General features: G+C 35.0%; 1 protein-coding gene and 1 pseudogene across 1 annotated transcript; one reads left to right on the forward strand and one right to left on the reverse strand.

The window, feature by feature from the left end:
- Positions 1–6,408: 6,408 nt before the first annotated feature.
- LOC106411120 lies at positions 6,409–9,751 on the forward strand (annotated as a pseudogene).
- A 7,959-nt stretch (positions 9,752–17,710) lies between these two features.
- LOC125597419 lies at positions 17,711–19,202 on the reverse strand. The gene is made up of 3 exons (XM_048772153.1): positions 18,228–19,202; positions 17,893–18,142; positions 17,711–17,805 (listed from the first exon to the last, which is right to left on the reverse strand). The coding sequence occupies exons 1-3, from the start codon at positions 19,200–19,202 to the stop codon at positions 17,711–17,713; spliced, it is 1,320 nt and encodes a 439-aa protein (XP_048628110.1).
- Between the last annotated feature and the right edge of the window lie 778 nt (positions 19,203–19,980).

Genomic DNA, 19,980 nt, shown 5'->3' on the forward strand with positions numbered 1-19,980 from the left:
ATGGTCGTATTGTTTTCTAGTTGGATCAGGATCATATCAAAAAGACTTTACGTTTTAAGACTAAGATAATTGTCAAGCTATATCACAATTATCCAGGTTGTCTTGGCGTAATGTTGCCTTAACAGTTGTTGTGTTAAGACTTGAATGCTTGAAAGTTTGGTTGTTGCTAGTGTTTAGAGGAATCTTAGACAGTCATGTGCCTTTGGATTGCTTAAGTCTTGTGGTTGTAAACATTGGCTAGGCGTTGAGTTGTCTAAAGAGATTTTTTAATGTTAAGACAAAATGTTTTCAAAATATGAGAGTATACAGCTATAAGTATATACACCTACTCCAACACTTGAGAAAAAACTAGGGTTTATTTGCCAACTAGCCATATTTAGAAGACAGATTAGGTAAGTGACAATGATTTTGATATAATGAAGAAACTAACATTTACATCCTAATTCATCCGGTTATACCCTTTCTCTATGCCATTATCCGGTAAAAATGTGTTTTGTGTGTCCACGTAGTCTATGAAATACATGGTCAAATATGTCTAAAAATATTTCATTAGAAAGAAGGAGTTATCCACGTTACAACTTTATTAGTCACATACATATACACTCTGTTTTGCAAATAGAATAGAATATGACAAATAGTAAAGATCACTTATTCCATTTCACATGAATGGTCTTTTCATTTTACATACACACGATCTATTCTACTTATATACACATTGCATCATTACATATAAATGAGAAGATATTCACCAGGTGGCTCAAATCCAGTTTCGAACAATCTACTTGGTAGCTTAAATCTTCCATTTGTAACCTGAGAAACAAAAGCGAAAGATAAAGGTGTTATGATCCATATAACAAAGTAAATATGAAATAAATTGTATAGTATAACAATAATGTGGAATGGAATCCATGTAAGACGTAACGATATGCATAGCTCAGGATCTTAAACCACACATGAAAATATATACGAAACCCTATCAACTAATCACGAAACCCTACACGGAAATATGACACTTAATCCAATGTCAACCCCAATCTTGCAACGACGAACTCAATATTCAAAAAATTAACCCTTCTCCAATCAGCACTAAACCCTACATGGAAATATAAACCCTAATACAAATATTAAATACATAAATATTAAATACAAGTATGAATTCAGAAGCTAAAGAAGGTGATATTAAACGTTTGAATTTATTCCGTTCCAAGTCAAATGGAAAATAAACGTCTATATTTTATTCTATTCCAAGTCAAATTGAATATACCTAACGGAGATCATTTCATTTCCAGACAGTGAAATCCATATGTAACACATATGTTATTCCATATCAAAACAATATTACTACATTTTTACTATGCATATCAGATAAAAACACAAATAAAATTTAAGAAAGGCTACGAACAACCAGAAAACCACAACCGAGTATACAGTGTGGAACTTAGTCGCATAAAGCAGATCCGACATTCACCGTCGATGATGTTGTATTTAACATTTATAGTACCCTAGTTCTGAGTATAGCCAAAATGGAAAAGAAAATAACAGCAGATGAAGATAATCGGGCGGAAAAACAAAAAACTTACCGTAGTTGAAAAGATCCGAGTAGAATCGAGTGTGGGAAGTGGAATAGACACGAGGTGTGGATAGGCTTCCCTGCAGCTTTATCGCCGGCCAGGAGCGTATGATTTCCGAAGTGGAGTATCTCAGGTGATTACAAATCACGTAGGAGAAGTCAAAAATTGAGAGAATTAGAAGGACGTGATGGTGTTTCTTCACTCGGTGCTGGAGATCTTTCAACTTCGACGAAGTTACCAAGAGAAGGAAAATGTAAGATGTGAAGGGAGGCAAGCCATGATTTACCTTTACAGATAATAATAAAGATTTTTAATTACTTTTTGGTTGCAGGTTTCACCGGTTAACAGAAAGGGCAAAACAATATTAATATGGAAAAGTAACATAGTGTATAGGACTGTTAGAGAAATTGGTTAGTCTGTGAATTATACGTTTTTGTTTGGTTATACAGCCTAATTTCCCAAAAAATTAAGCGATCCAGTATCAGTCCTTGTTTAGTAAAGACTAGAAGGTAGTTAATAAAAAAAAGCCGATATTAAACAACCTTTGGCTCGAATTTGATTTGTTGAGATTGAAAATAAAAACATTTATACAACTAAACTAAAGAGATTTTATTGAAGCAGCGGCCGAAATAAATATATTACTAAGTGGATGTCCGCGATTTCGCGGGTTCGAATGTTTTGCAACAATATATTTATTATAATTTTGTTAAATATTTTTCTAAGAATGATTTCTTTTTAAAAAGGATAAATATGACTATTTTTAAATACTTTTTGATATTTTGTATTTTGGGATGATCGATAATATGGGACGATTTAAAGACGACGTTAGGACAGTGATTTTTGGTTGTTTCTGGTCAGCGACTTGGAACAGCCTTTTTAAGAAAACTGCTAGGAACGTGTCAATTTTGAGAAGTTCTTGTCTCTAGTTTTTTCTTTCTTTAGTAAGCGATATGGGTATGCTTGAATGCATGGATATCCTTTCTTGGTTGTGCGAGAGATTAGATCGGTTTACAAGATCTGCCTGAACAGCTAAAGAACAATAGAATGAGATTGGGAAAATCGTATAACACTTAGTTCGCTAGACTATCCACCTAGATTATAAGGTCTCTAAAGTCTGTGGCAGTTTTCAAGGCGTTTTTATTTCTTAGTACTTTCCTATGGAAATTTTGAGCCTGATTTCAAAATTTTCCAAGTCTAAATACGTTAGTTTTCTCAGAGATTCGGGTTTGCCTCTTCTCCGTTTTACTTTCTTGTTTCCCCTTCTTATCATTGTGTCTGTCCACCCCTTACGGAAAGTAACAATATTGATTCTTCCTGGATTTCCCTACTTTCCTGGCCACATTTAGGTTGGATCCTATCTTTCGGCTTTTGTTCATCGATCCATACTATCCTATCTGGATTCCAGTCTTTGTATCGTTGGTTTTATGAAAGCGAATAAGTATCTCAGTGAAAGCCTTTTGGAATTTTTAAACGAATATGAAATAAATTATAACTATCAATTAAATATCAGATTTAAAAAAAAAATCGAAAAGACAATGAATATGCAATAACAATATATGAACAAACAGTTATTCAATAGATTTTTTGAATTGCGTATCATCCAACTTAATTTTGCAAAAACTATGAAATTCTGAAAAGATAAAGAATAAATTACTTGGAATAGCTCAAATCATTCTAGTAATTACTCAGATAACTCATATAACTTTGTAATTACTAGATTGTAATTCAAAATAGGCAAATTTACTAAAAACCCAACCTTTGAAGTAGAGAAGTGGCTAAGCAGATGTACAGAGTGGAGGTGAAGAATGGGAGAAAAAAACCTCTTTCTGGTATGAATCATGGTCTTCTTTGGGTTGTTTAAAAGATCTACTATGTGACAGAGGATACATTGATATGGGAGTTTCGATTGATGCAAGAGTTGCTGAATGCAGTCGGCATCGAAGGAGACACCACAGATTTCCCATTTTTAATAGAGTTGAAGAGGAGATAGAAAGGTTCAAAACCAGTGCAACAGAAGAGGAGGATGTTTCACTATGGAGGAATAGCAGAGGAGTATATAAGAAATCTTTCTTATCAAAGGAAACTTGGCAAGTGATTAGAGAGAAGCATTTATCATGTTTCTGGTCCAAGATGGTTTGGTTCAAGCATGCTACGCCAAAGTTTTCATTTATCCTCTGGATGGCAATGAAAGAGAGACTCACTACTGGAGAAAGAATGAGCAGATGGGGAGGAAATGTTGACACTGCTTGCGTGTTTTGTCAAGATCCTTTTGAGACTTTGGCTCGTTTATTTTTTGAGTGTCCATATTCTTCTCAAATCTGGGAGGTGTTGATGAAGGGAGTAATGGGTACTCATTACACATCAAATTGGAGGAGCATTACTCGAGCGGCTTTGGATAATACCCAAGGTAAAATCAAGCTATTTGTGGTGAGATATATTCTTCAAGCTGCTGTACACACTGTGTGGAGAGAGAGAAACAGGAGGAGGCATGGTGAATCGCCGTCACCAGGGAGCTTGTTGGTTAAGTTGATTGACAAGAACATGAGAAACAAGCTATCAATAATAAGGAAGAGAGGGGATAAGGAGTATGAGGGAGGTATGGTCTATTGGTTTAGCACAAGATGAAGATCTTTTGAGGATGGATTGGAGAAGAAAGTTAGGAGTTTGAGGAATATAAGTCTTGATTTTGTTTCTTCTATAGCAAGTTACACTTGATGTAAAGCAAAGAACTTTTTCTTTTGAATTAAATTTAACATTCAATTAAAAAAAAATAAAAAAAGAAGTATTAACCACAAGTTTGCCATTAATTTTTAATATGCCATTTAATAAAATAGATTTTAATTCAAAAGGAAAAAGAAAAAGAAACAAAAATAATCTGTTCTCTTTTCGTTGACAACAAAACCTAGAACACGGGTTCTTCTTCCCTTTTGTAAAGCGACAGAACCCCCACCAAAGGAGGTCTGACAACTCCTTCTCCCAGACCTCTTTCTCCATTCTTCGATCTTCAATTTCGTCTTCTCCATTGTGCATCGGCTTCTTCTCCTTTCTCCTCCCTCGTCACTCAATTCGCCTCGGAGATTCTTGACGAACCCTATCGGTCACTTCCGCGATCAGTTCTGTGTTACTTGAATCGGTAAGGCCCAAATCTAAGGTAATCGAAATGTTGTTATCATACTTGGATTGATTGCAATTTGAAATTTGAAAAACGTAATTCCTAAATTGAAAATTTGATTTGTCTTTTTTTTGTTTCTAGATATACTTTTCTGTGTGTTCAAAAAATTTGAAAAAATAAACTTTATGCTGTCTGATTATTCTTGTTCTTGTTCTACTACTTTTGTGATGCTGAATTCTAAATTTTTATGTTATTATGGGGATGAATAATATTTATTAAGTTTGTTCTCTTTGCTTTTTTAAAGGAGTGGCTTCATCTTCGGGTAATAGGAAGTATCCTCCACGGCTTTACGAGATTGGGAAAACGCCTATTCAAAACAGGAGCATGAACCACAGTTGTTTTCTATCCAACATTCAAACTGTGGAAGAAAATGTGGGCGCAGACGTTTGGTCTGAGTTGAGAGAATCAGCTGTTAGTGTGATATCAAGCTAAAGGAGTTGGATTACACTTTAGCTTGATTTGGAAGGATTTTATGTATTTAAAATATTTTTGCATTTAAATCAATGCTTTTAAATTTGACCTGAACCCGCGGTCAAAAATGTTTATACGGTGATCTGTATTCGATTTAGGGTTTCAAAAAATATCCATATTTAAAAAATCACTAAAATTCGTAACCGATTTAACCTATGGATGACCGATATATAATCCAATTTGATTTAAATTTTTATAGTTTCATGATTTGTCAACTTTTAATCCAAATTTTAAAGTTCATTGTTTTGCATTTTATGAAATTATGACGTTTCTTCAGAATTTTGATACAGAAAATGATAGATATAAAATAATTAACAGCTATAAATATGTCTTGATCATATTACTCCTTTTTATATAGCTAAATTAATTTTATTATAATTGTTTTTTGTAATTTATATTGTTAATAATTTATATTATAATCGGTTTAAATTTGTTGTTAACAATTAGCGTTAAGCATTTTCTTTAGATAAGTTATATTTTGAACATTTTTCATAATTATTTTTGTTATTATATATATTGTACAATGTATAGCGTTTATATATATATATATGTGTGTGTGTATATTTATGTAATGGCTATTATTGAATTATTATGTTACTTAGGTAAATCATATAACCCTTATTTAGTAAATATAAATAAAATTATCTGTTAATTTAATTAATTAATTACTGATTGAAATGTTTTGTAGTTTTTAAACCTGTAAAAATAAGTTCTATTTATTTTCGTTGTTTTATAAATTATTTGATTTGTTAAGTATTTAATTTATCTAAATAATTTGAAAACCAATTGTTAGAAATTATTAAAAATATGAGTTCTAATATTATATATTGTTTGGACACAAAATTAATTATAGTGTTGTTTGGAAAGTAATATAAAGAAAAGAATATTAATGATTTAATGTAGGTTTAACTATAAAATATAAAGTAGTCGTTGGAAAAAAACTATAAAGTAGAAAAGTGTATTTAATTTAAAAACTTACAGCATAGACGTTGGTCCACACAATGTTTCTGTTTTAATAATAGAGATGAAACGACAAGAAGGTTGACTACAAGTCTTGCGGGAGTTTGTAAGTCTTGAAGACTTGAACTTTTATGTATGTGGTTGTGAGCCAACGTATTTCCATTATTTCATTTAAGTTTCATTTCCTCAACAAGAATAATAAATTTTGCATTTAAGTCGTCTCATATATTCACTTCCCTGGAAATTTGAGAAGCACGAAAAGCTTTAACCCAAAAAAAAAAAGAGAAGCATGAGATTGTTTCTTTTATTTTCTTGCAGTGCTATCATGTTACTTGAAGCATATCGTTTTACCGATGAAACTGATATGAAAGCATTGCTGGACGTCAAATCTCAAGTTTTTGAAAACAAGCAAGTTGCCTTGTCCTCATGGAATAACTCAATCCCTCTCTGCAAGTGGAAAGGAGTTACATGCGGCCTCAAGCACAAGAGAGTTACTCGTTTGGACCTCGCAGGGTTTCAATTGGGAGGGATGATATCACCATCTATTGGTAATCTTTCGTTTCTCATATTACTCGATCTCTCTAATAACTCTTTTGCTGGAACCATCCCTAGCTAGCGAAGTAGGAAACTTGTTTAGACTTCATTACTTGGATGTGGGCCTTAATGTTCTGGGAGGAAGGATTCCAATCAGCTTAGTTAACTGCTCTAGATTGTTGAACCTTTATTTATATTCAAATAATCTTGAAGGAAGTGTTCCTTCTGAGCTAGGGTCATTGACGAAGCTTGTCAATCTGAGTCTTGCTATAAACAACTTGAAAGGGAAGCTTCCTGCATCTCTTGGAAACTTGACATCACTAATAAGACTTAGCTTGAGGTCTAACAGGATAGAAGGAGAAATTCCTGGCGAAATAGCTAGATTGAATCAAATGATCCTTCTTAATTTAGAAACGAACAAGTTCTCTGCTGGTTTTCCTCTCGCAATATACAATTTATCCTCACTTAAGTTCTTATACCTAAACTATAATCATTTCTCGGGTTGCTTGAGAAGTGACTTTGGCAAACTGCTACCAAATCTACAAAACTTAAATATGGATGGTAATTATTTCAGAGGAGTCATTCCAGCAACTCTTGCCAATATCTCGAATCTTCAAAAGTTCGCAATCACTAATAACAACCTAACTGGAAGTATTCCTTCGGGCCTTGGGAAATTACGCAATTTGCGATTTTTGTCACTTGTTAATAATTTTTTGGGAGGTCACTCTTTTGGAGATCTTGAATTCCTCGGTGCTTTAACTAACTGCACCCAACTCCAAGTTTTATCTGTTATTGGAAATAGGCTTGGCGGTCAGTTGCCTGCATCCATTACGAATCTGTCCATAAATCTCCTAGTTTTAGGCCTTGAAAATAATTTCATTGCAGGAAGTATTCCTCGCGACATTGGCAATCTCGTAAGCCTACAAACACTCCTGTTAAAAGAAAACCAATTAACAGGTTTGCTTCCGGCCTCTATTGGCAAGCTTTTACAATTAGAGGATTGTGATCTAGGTTCAAATAGTATATCTGGAGAGATACCATTTTCTATAGGAAACCTTACTCGATTAGACCTTCTAAGCTTGCTCAACAACAGCTTTGAAGGAACCATTCCTCAGAGTCTTGGAAACTGTAGTTCTCTGCGGTACTTATGGGTTGGGCCTAATAAGTTGTTTGGGACTATACCTCAGGAGATTATGCAAATTAAGTCCCTTATTTATCTAGATATGTCAGATAATTCTTTGACCGGCTCTCTTCCAAAAGATGTTGGAAGACTTGAAAATCTTGTTGACCTGTGGATTGGGAATAATAAATTATCCGGACAACTTCCACACTCTTTGGGAAGTTGTCTCTCCATGGAAACACTTTTGCTGCATGGAAATTATTTCTACGGAGCCATTCCCGATATAAGAGGGTTGAAGGGTCTTAAAAACGTTGACTTATCCAACAATAATCTCTCTGGAAGTATACCTGGATATTTTGCAAACTTTTCTTCGTTGGAGTATCTCAATCTATCCATAAACAATTTCGAGGGAAGTGTGCCAACAGAAGGAAAATTTCAGAGTGCTAATATAGTTTCAGTATTTGGAAACAAAAATTTATGTGGAGGCATCAAGGAATTAAATCTAAAGCCATGCTTTACTGAAGCACCATCCATGGTATCAAAACGGTCCTTATTTGTAAAGAAAGTTGTGATCGGGGTCAGCGTAGGCGTATCTTTTCTTTTGCTGCTGGTCGTAGCTTCAGTTTCTCTATGTTGGTTCAGGAAAAGAAAGAATAATCAGCAGACCAATAGCCCAGCTCCTTCCACATTAGAGGCCTTCCATCAGAAGATGAGTTACAGAGAGATCCACAATGCAACTGATGGCTTCTCTTCAAGGAATATGATTGGCTCAGGAAGTTTTGGTACCGTGTTTAAAGCCTTTCTCTCTGCTGAGAACAAGTTTGTTGCTGTGAAAGTTCTAAACATGCAGAGGCATGGAGCAATGAAGAGTTTTATGGCAGAATGTGAATCCCTCAAGGACATAAGGCATCGTAATCTTGTGAAACTATTGACGGCTTGTTCTAGTATTGATTTTCAAGGAAATGAGTTTAGAGCTCTCATCTATGATTTCATGCCTAATGGAAGCCTTGATATGTGGCTGCACCCACATGAAATGGAAGAGATTCATAGACCCTCAAGAACGTTGACACTTCTTGAAAGGTTCAACATTGCGATTGACGTTGCTTCTGTTTTGGATTATATTCATGTTCATTGTTATGAACCTATTGCTCATTGTGATATTAAGCCAAGCAACGTCCTCCTAGATAATGATTTGACTGCCCATGTAAGTGACTTTGGTATGGCTCGTCTTCTCCTCAAGTTTGATCGGGAGTCCTTTTTCAACCAACTAAGCTCCACTGGTATTAGAGGAACCATCGGTTATGTCGCACCAGGTAAAACTATCACACATATGTAAAGTTCTATAAAGAAAATTACAATTACAATCTTGGTTATGTGAATTATGGCGCAGAATATGGAGTGGGAGGAGAACCATCAATACATGGTGATGAGTATAGCTTTGGAATTCTGCTTTTGGAAATGATCAGCGGAAAACGACCAACTGATGAGTTATTTGGGGGAAATTTTACTCTCCACAGCTACATAAAATCTGCCTTGCCAGAGCGAGTGTTGGACGTTGCAGACAAATCAATTTTTCACAATGGTCTAAGAGTTGGTTTTCCTATTGCTGAGTGCTTAACAATGGTTTTGGAGGTGGGACTTAGGTGTTGTGAAGAATCTCCGGCAAACCGACTAGAAACAAGTGAAGCTAGAAAGAAGTTAATCTCAATCCGAGAAAGGTTCTTTAAAGCCAGAAGAACAGCTAGACGTTGAAGTGTTTATGATTTCCTCCCCGGATTTTAAAACCTACTTAAAAACTTATTTCTAATGCCTCTAAAATATCATTTCATAATGTGTGGTTTTTCTCCTTTGTGTACTCACATGGTTGCAGAATATTGTTAACGACTGCTTATTATTTGCAGATAAAAGATGAATGTTGTGTTACTAGCTTTACAACTAAGTTTCTTATTGTCCTAGTGGTTGAATGGCATCGGATGATATAGCTCTACCACGACATTTTCTATATCTTGGCTAGAAATTTCCATTAAACTTGCTATGGATGACTGTAGTAGACAATGGGAACTGTATCAGCCGCATCTCTTATGTGGAAAACTCGATGTGTCAAGGAATCAAGATATATTTTTACTCTTGTACAGTTTTATTATTTCTAGTATTATAAATATTTTATTTGTTATTTTATTTTATTATTTCAGTTTAAAAATTTTAGAATCAAGGAAAGTGAAAATGATGATTACTTTAAACTATTTATAATGCATATACTAATTTAAATTAATAATATATATACCAAAATCTAATTAATTATAATGTTTATGTAACACATTATATTTTATATAATAAACGTGAGTATCATTAGTTTGAATAATATATTTATATGAAAAAATTATTTATATGAAAATCGCAGATATTAATTAATATCATAGAAAAAGTCAATATCAAATTAACAGTCGAAATAGTATTTAGTTGAAAATTAGTATCGTTTGGATGTCTGAGTCAATTATATCAAACTTGATCGATGTTTTAAAAGTTCAAACACCAGTCTGCCTACTTTTTTGTTTGTTTCTCACGTTGATGTTTTATTTCCATTCAAAGTAGCATCCTTTGAAAAATCATGAGCGAAGTAGATTTTGATTACTCAACCTTTGAAAGTGGTTTTCAAAACAATTGTTATAAGAAAATTTTACCTGTACTCGAATGAAAAAGCAAAAATCTTAGGTAAATAATAACGGGTTGCCAACTAACTAGTTTTGGAATCAAAATTAAGAAAATAACTTTGATTCGATGTTACTAATCTAATAACATTTCACACACTTTTTATCCAAATATTCGCTTGCTGTTTCTTAGTACCGGTGATAGAGAAAGCAAGAGATGACATCGACGAGTGTAAATGTGGCCAGCAGAAATTGTAGTTGAAGATGGTCCAATACCAATATATAAATAACTATGATGCCCGGCGTAAATACCGATTGAATCTTGTTTTATGTATATTGGATGTCATCTGTTCGAGTCACCGTTTTTTTTTCTACGCGAATGGCACGTTGTTTGACATCACAAGCCCATCCATATGCAATGCATTTCAAAGAGAAGACCTGTTAACTGCCGAGCGAATATTAATGGGCCCAACTTTAGAGGAATGTTCTCGCAAGTCGCAACTATACAATATATAATACAACCCCCGACGAGTAAGTTTCCTGAGATATATCATATATGTTAACGTGAGAGGCTTACCAAAGCTAATCTTCACTTGTATTCCTGCAACGAAAGCTCCAAAGAGCTTATCGAAAACGACGTTGATATATCCAAACAATGAGGTTTGGAAGAGGGCAAAAATGCCGAGGACCTAGATTTGGCTAAACAGGCTATTAGACGAGTAACATCAGTTCTAAAACTGATGAGGCTTCCGGAGAAACTATGTGAATATCAAAAGCAACAGGAACAAACTGCTCGGTGAGGACGGTGAGACAGTTGAGGCTAATAGGACAACATATCATAAAAGCTTCATGAAATTTCCTTGGTCAAAAAGAGTTGAGTCAAGAACTCCGGTTCTAGAGAACTTGTCGGGCATGACATAAAATGCCATTTTCCATAGACAGAAGTATTCATCGTGACAGTTCGAAGCTCAGTGCACATGAAACGCAGCTATGGAGAAGGATGATTCTCAAGGACACCCCATTAGGAGGACGGCTAGGTGAACCGGGTAAGCAAAAGAGATGAATTCTGAGGTATAGTACCTTCTTGTCCTTGAGAATCATATGCTGATCAAACACGCAAGTAACAGAACTACATGCTAATCTGCAGCTTTTGGGCTCTGAAATAATGTAGCTAATGGGCTCTATTGGTGTTATAGAGAGGTGGTGGTGTTGGAATGTTGGATGATTGACCACGAAAGAAAGATGTTGACGGTCTCGTCTGTTGAAATGTGTGGCCGAGAAAGAAGGTGTCTGTTGAAGCTTGGGATCTTTGCAGAGAAAGGATGCCATGTGAATGTAAGAGAAAGGTAGCTTCCTTTAAGACATCTTAAAACACTAGGGGTCGCTTGGGCTGCGCCCGGGATTTATTGTTTCAATTTTAATTGTGATTATATATTTTGTATGTTTACTTTAATATACAAATAGTATAATTTATTAAAAAAATATTTGTAGATATATAATTATAAAATTATTTTAATTATTCATTGTTTTTGTCTTACAAATTGCATATTTCAATATCCAAATTTTTCTATTTTTGTTATCGGGAAATATATATAAGGGGATGATCAAAATGAACAAAAATTAATTACATTTTAGTTATGGTGTTTGATTGATTGGACTATAGAAATAATGTTTCATTTCACTTAAATTTTTTATAACTTGTGTTTCCAATTAATCTCCAAGTAATATAATGGACCCTCCTCCTTTAAATCTACAACCTTACTTAATGTTTTATTTCAAAAAGCAACGGTTTAAATGTTACAAAATTTTCTACATAAAAAAACTTACATCTAAATCATTAAAATTACAGACTAAAATATTTCAACAATTTATATATAACCCTTCTAATCGGACCATTGATCTTAATATTCTTTTATCTCACTTATATAATTTTTTTGGTTAAATACTGTTAAATGGACAACCGATTAATATTTTATTATAGTTTTAAAACCATTGGATTCATAACTTTCACGGATGTTTAAAATTTTGTCTTTTCGACCCCAATTTATTTTGTTCCACTCTATATCTATTTTGATGTAGTTTCACCATCTATATCTTTATATATATATATATATATATATATATATATAAAGTGCATATTTATAAAATTAATTTTGAGCAATGACCATAATCGCATCTGTGCTGAGATGGTAGATATCAAGAAGTCTCCCAAGTTGTTTTATTTGTTGTAGCGCAGACGTTTAAAAACTGTTGGGAATAATTTGTTAAGCTAATGTAACGGTGCTAAGTTGTGGCTGAATTTTTTTTAACTGCTGCTTAGGGATAATAAGCCCAAGAATTAAATGTTACTGCTTGGATGTAGCCTACACAAAACTTAAAGCCAATATTGTTGGCTTAATGTAGGAAAACTCTGTTAAGCAAGAAAAAAAAAACTGTGAACATAGCCGGACAGACACTTTAAAGGAGAGACCACAGTAATTCAAACTTTCAAGCTAGTCAATTCTTTGACAGAACATAACCGGAGAGACAACACGTTAGTTCAGTCGAAGTGCGAGGAAATGGTAAGCAACTGACCATGACATCTTTTACGGAAAAAAAACTGATCCCGATATTCCGGTGATCAGTTGAGTTGATCAGACATAATGTTTTTTGTGGAGGCCGTTAAGGATTTACAAATTTAATTATCATTGAAGGTATTTTTTTTTCACTGAAGGTACTAAACTTCCTTAGATATTGAGATTAGCTAAACTTCCTTAGATACTGGATCATGTTAAGCTCCTTGTGTTCTTGAAAAAAGCTCGTACTTACTTGGAAACCTCGTTTTTATCGGTTTGATCATGAGGATACCATAACGGAGTATGAACCATGTAATAGTGTGATCAACATATATCATATCCAGGATTGTTATCACCTTGGAAGCTGCACTTTAAGCTCTTGCCAAACGCTCTGCCTCTGTATCATACTTTAAAACATGATAACATGCATGCCGCTTTTCGAGAAAGAGTGCATATGTTCTACCACAAGCAGAGCAATCACAGGCTGCATCAGAGAAAATATGATAAATCAAGAGATGGTGAGATAAATGCATATCTATAGGGAATGATTCAGTTTACCAAGAGGCCTTGTATCGTCTTTGAAGTTGGAGTTTAGAATTCTTGAGAATGTTTCTGTGAGAGTAATTTAAAAGCTCTTCTATGAACGTAGGATCACTTTCTCTTAACGCTCTGTGAATGACTATCAACACCTTCATTGCTACCTGTACATACATGTGTTTGCCAAAATGAAAACACATTTAGGATCTTGTTCAGAGGAAACTTAGAGAGGAAGAAAGAAACTTATAACCCAAGTGCGAGTTTTGGATAATCTCTTTGACAATGCATGAATGTTGTAAGCACCATCTGCTTGTAGTTGTATTACTGATGTCGTCGAGAATATCTCTGCAGAAAGACAACCACATCGTATGTTATTAGTAGTTCTCCATTAAAGTTCTAACATACGTAGGAAAGAAGAGTTACATGCTTTGTGGTTGTGTTCATGCACTGGCAATTTGGATATACGAGTCTGTGCCAGGTTTAGGAGAGATATATGGGCATCGGATAGATGGACCTGAGGTTCCCCTTCTGTCATGGCATGGTTCTCGTCAGCGTATCAACTTCTTAAACTTCTGTGCACAAGAAAAGCAACAACATCAGAAGGTATGAAGAATTTCTTTACAGTTACCTGTCTATTTTTTTCCTACTTAATTAGTATTGTACTTTACAATGCAGGTTCGTGTAAGGCATATGATTTTAAAACCAATGGAGGATAGATATCCGAAATGGGACGAAGATGAACCACCTGCTGATTTGGATAACATGATAGTTGATATCCTCAATGATCAGCTTAACGTAAAGTTTTGGGAAGTAGTGCCACCTTCCAAGTACCTGAAGGGAAAAACTCATGTCACTGCACCTAGTGTTCCTGATACAGTGGATGAGAGCCCCTCCGCAAAACGAAAGAAGGAGAAACAAACTGCTCCAGAAATGGTATGTATCTAGTGTTATTGAATATGTTCTAGTGTTATTGAATATGTTCCTTTTGTTAGTGGTTAATTTTTTTTTTTGGTTTGTGAATATTGCAGGCAGAATCTCATAGTGATATGCCCATCAACAACATCACCATACAAAAGTTTCTTGAATGTGTTAACAACCTGAATGCAAAAGTAGAAACCATGGATGTTAGTGTAGCTGAAAAGTAGGGGTGGGCGTTCGGGTACCCGTTCGGGTTCGGATCGGGTATTTCAGATTTTCGGGTATTTCGGTATAGAGGTTTAGAACCCGTTCGGGTATTTCTGTACTTCGGGTCGGGTTCGGGTATTTTTAGTTCGGATTCGGTTATTTCGGATCGGGTTCGGATATTTAGATTTTGAAAAAAAAAATTAAAATTTTCATTTCTCAAGTTTGTTGTATTTAAAAATATAACTTTCAGTTAACTAATTTTTTATTTTTAATAGATTGAATGGTTAATAGATTTGGACATAACATTTTAAAACTAAAAAGACATTAATTTAGTTATTTTTTTTTTTGGATGTAACTTTTTGTTAATTTTTGAAATAAAAAACTTGACATGCATTTTAAGTGAGTAGCAAATCATTTTTTCCATAATTGTATGTATATCATATGAACTTAAAGTATGTGTAGTATCAATATAAATATTTTATATAAAATGAGAAATATAAACTAGAAATATAAGGTTAATTATACATATGTTCGGATAGCTTCGGATATCCATTCGGGTTCGGGTATTATCTGTTCGGGTTCGGAGATGGAAGTTTCTTCTCTGCTATCCTATCTTCTCTGCTATTATACATATGTTCGGATAGCTTCGGATATCCATTCGGATTCTATACACACTCAGATGGAAGCTAAAATGGGTTTATTGGAGACTGAGTTAAAGAACGAGATGGCCATATTAAGGGAAGAAATAAATGTTCTTAAAGGGAAAGATGATGAAAAAATTCCTTCAAATGCTGGCAACTCCAAAGTACAAGACGATGATGACACTTGTAGCAACACGATGGTATGTTTACATTGTCAACTAGGGTGTTTTATCTTTTATGCACAAAATACTTACTGTTTTTTTTATACTTGACAGTCATGGATGGTTCAGACAAAAAAAAGTTCTATTGATGGTTTACCAATACAACGTGTCGTTAAAAAGGAGAAGAAGAATAAGAAGACGATGCCGGTGAAGGAAGATGTAAAGCCATTGAAAAAAGTCAAGACAGAGAAAGCATTTAGTATCCCAGAGCTGAATGACCAATCCATTTCCACAGATGACTGGGAGAATAATCTAAAATGGGAGAAGAGTGTAAAGTGTAGACAGGTGTTGGAAGCACTTGTTTCAGATGTGGAGCCTAGACGCAGGCGAAAACAGCAGTTGACGAAGACTCAAGTTTGGCCTTTTGTAGGGAATCCAACAGTGAAGCGTATCATAACTGGTGTCTCCAAGGAACCTTATGACCCATTATCTAAGGTGGATCCAGACAGAAAGTATTGGACTTCATTAAGTCTGATTTATAAGTTTCTTCTCTGCTATCCTATCTTGTTCTTTCTTAATAGTCTGGTTTGTAAGTCTTATTCTTTGTTTTTCTTCTTTGTAGGGAAAAGGACGAGTCCGGTTTTGCTTACGTAAGCACATAATTTTATGTGAAGTTGATTATACCGAGAGAAGCTTGGCCAACAATTTGTTACGGGTAAGAAGTGGCTTGCAGATGTTGACACTCTCTTCCTCTGTCACCATGTCAACAGTGACCACTGGGTTGCTTTACGCATTGATCTTGTTAAGGAGGTAATACATGTGTACGATAGCATTCCATCTATGGTGACTGATAAGAAGATGCACGAGGAGTGCAGGCCTTTCAGAAAAATGCTTCCGGCTCTGCTCAATAAGATGGTGGATGGGAGAACTAAGCGTGACAAGCAGTTCACCTTTAGCAGATTAGCAATATGTATACGTCCCTGCAGATATCACAGTGTAGTAAATTAGCAAAGCATTCTAAATATCACAGTGAAGTAAATTAGCAAAGCAGTCTCAATATATTACCTCCAACAATTTCTCTACACCACGAGTTAGAGAGGTTTTCATCAACTCGGCGTCATGTTTTCTTGTTGCAAACCAACGTGTCATCATTAAGCAGATTGACTCTAGAAGGTGAACAATTGGCAAGCTTCTAGCACCGGACAAAACTCTGTTTATGGACTCAGCTATGTTACTTGTAGTGAGGTTATATCTATCACCTCTAAAATGAGCTCGTACCCACTTACATACATCAGCACGTTCCAAATATGCATGAAGGTTGCTTGAAATTCAGCCAACCTACACGAGTTGGTAGCTTTTTTGACCAATCCAAACAAATCACGCCCTCTGAACCGTAACAAGATGTTTTTATATAAGTGGTACGTGCAAATTCCTCTGCTTGCCAATGGATAGACCGCCGCAATAGCTTTCCCTATTGACTTGTGTCTAGAGATGTCAAATGGGCTGTCCATGTCCAATGGGCATGTCCAAATGGACAAAGCAGTTTATTGGACATTATTTTTTTTAAGTCCAAATTGTCCAGACCAAATTGGACCATTCCAAATGGACCTTCCGCGGAGTCCAATTAAAAAATCAGTGTTAACATACAAAAATTCATATTTAATATATTATTATGTGTTGTAGAATTCAAAAGCATAGATACGATTTTGGCAGGAAATCTTGATTTACAGTTTTGGAGGAAAATCTCGATTTTACGGTTTTGGCGAGAAATCTTGATTTTACGGTTTTGGCGAAAAATCTCGATTTTACGGTTTTGACAGAAAACTAGATCTACCGTTTTGGCGGAAAATCTTGATTTTACGGTTTTGGCGGAAAAATCTCGATTTATGGATTTGGCGGGAAAACTCGATTTACGGTTTTGGCGAAAAAACTTGAAAATTCGATTTTACGGTTTTGGCGAGAAAACGTTATTTCACGGTTTTAACGGGAAAATATGATTTACGGTTTTGACGGAAAACATGATTTTTACTCAAATACATTAACCCTAGATATTTTAAAATTTTGGGCCGTCCATGTCCATCTGGTTTTGTCCATTTGGATATGGGTATATTTGGGCCTCGCCCATTTGCACAAAACAAAATTATGGTCAAATATGGGCATGTCCATATTGGTTTGGACATGGGCTATCCATGGACAGCATGCCCATTTGACATCCCTACTTGTGTCTGTCATAAATTAACGCCAATCCTTCATCATCTGGTATCACACGGCTGAGTTGGCGGAAAAACCATGTCCATGATTCATCATTCTCTGTGTCAACCACAGCAAATGCTATTGGAAAGATCTGGAAATTACCATCATGTGATGTTGCAATCAGAAGCGTTCATTTGTATTTACCTTGCAAAAAAGTTCCATCAACCACCACAACCTTCCTCATAAATGGAAATCCGGTAATGCTAGCGTTGAATGCAAGGAATAAGTACTTAAATCTATTGTTTGCATCAATTTCCAGTCGAGTTAAAGTCCCCGGATTTGCCATTCTAATCATGTGGAGGTAAGTAGGTAGTTCCTCGTATCCACTCTCTGAAGAACCCATTACGAGATCTCTAGCAACTATAAGTGTACGATGAGCTTTCCAGTAATCCATCTGCAATAAAAATAAACAGTAACTAAGTTTAAAAGGAAGTAAAGGTTGGAGAAGAAAGTATATTTGATGCAAAACTGTAGTCAACCTTGATTCTGAAGCTCATGTTCATAGCATTATTAACATGACGTGGCAAAATATATGGATCAACCCCACCAATATAGTCTTTGTACAAGAGTCCAAGAATTTCAGGAGTAGCTTGTCGGGAACGAGATGAACGTTCTGTTACGGAGCAGGTATGTTCATCTACATACACTCGGATTGTAAACTTCGCAGAATTACCTACTGGTGTAGCTCTTAGCTTCCATGTACATCCTTTTAACCAACATTTTATAAACAGCAGTGAACGTGTTGATGCGTGGACATCAAAATCAAACTTTTGGACAGCTGAACATATCTTCAGACGTGTCTCCAATGCATCTTTCGAATTATAACTCTGTCCTACGTCAAATTTGAATGTGCGCAAATAGGACAGACTCTTTGGAGACTCTCTTTCTTCTGTCTTTAGGGCTCTTGCATATATCATCTTTGTAGAAGATCCATGAACCTCTTCTACATGATCTGGTGGAAGCCCATACGCAGTAAAGTTTTCATCGTCAGATGTTGCTCCATCAGAGTCATCGCAGTAATTGAAACTATCACCTTCTTCATCTGTATCTTCTTCGTCTTCACACAACGGGTCATCTCCTTGTATGGGTTGTTTCTGATCTTCGCCATCTCCTTCCCCAGCACTTTTGTTCGCTTTAAATTCAACACACAGTTGAACGTCCTCAACTTTGTGAAGAGCCAAGAATGCATGAAACTGCCAATCGTTTCCTATTTTCACAGGTGGTATATTGATGCTTTGATTGTGTAGATTCCGCTTTGGAAAAATGTACCTCAGTTCCAAATTGTTTTCTGCAAAATCAACTCCGTAATCTTCAAATATGATTTTCACAAAATCCTCAAATTGAGTGCCCTCATTCGCAGCCACTAATATGCTTTCTCTGTCATTATCCGCTTCAAATAACCACTTAGTTTTCTCAACTTTCCACTTACCAGAGACGAAAATTATGTGTTTCATTATTCTCCAATCAATATGAAATCAAAGATGCCATTGTAAATCACCATGAAAGGGGACCACGTGTTGCTGAATGAAACGTAAAAAGAAGAAGACGACAAAGACGGTATACCTAATTAGAGAACGTTGTGTAATGACTAGCTTAAACCAAGGTTAGAAATTGTTTAAACCGGTGGTTTAAATTAAATAAATTGGAAATAAATTGATTTAGACCAATTTTAAAAATTAATTAAAACCAAAGTTAATTTAAACTGAAACCTATTTAAACTAAACCGAAATCTATGTGAATTTAACCAGAAATTCGAGTGGATATGTCTGCTATAAGTTGTTTGTCCCAATCTAGTAATTAAAATTTAATTTAAAAGTCTGCCGTCAAAGGTGGCAATTTAAAAAGTCTGCCACCAAATAAAAATAAAAGTCGATCAGAAAATTAAATCGGATAAACATATGTGTCATAAAAATTTATATCTATTTCCCATTGAAAGTCAGTCGTACGTAATTTTAAATCGATCTTAAAAATCTAACAATTCTGAAATAAAACTGACAATTTTTAAAAATCGGTGACTTCATGCGACAGACTTAAACATATAAATCTAGTGACAACTTTAAATCGGCCAGATAAAGTAGCCACCTCTAAAATATATGTCGTTACTTAAAAAATCTGCCACCGTTTACATGGCAGATGTTAATATAACGACAGTTTTAATTAACAGATTTATATCCGGAAAGATTTATTTTCCATGAAACAAATCTGCCGTCGACGATTTTTTTCAAAATTTAA

Source organism: Brassica napus, unplaced genomic scaffold (genome assembly GCF_020379485.1).
Source record: "Brassica napus cultivar Da-Ae unplaced genomic scaffold, Da-Ae ScsIHWf_1459;HRSCAF=2050, whole genome shotgun sequence".
Taxonomy (NCBI): domain Eukaryota; kingdom Viridiplantae; phylum Streptophyta; class Magnoliopsida; order Brassicales; family Brassicaceae; genus Brassica; species Brassica napus.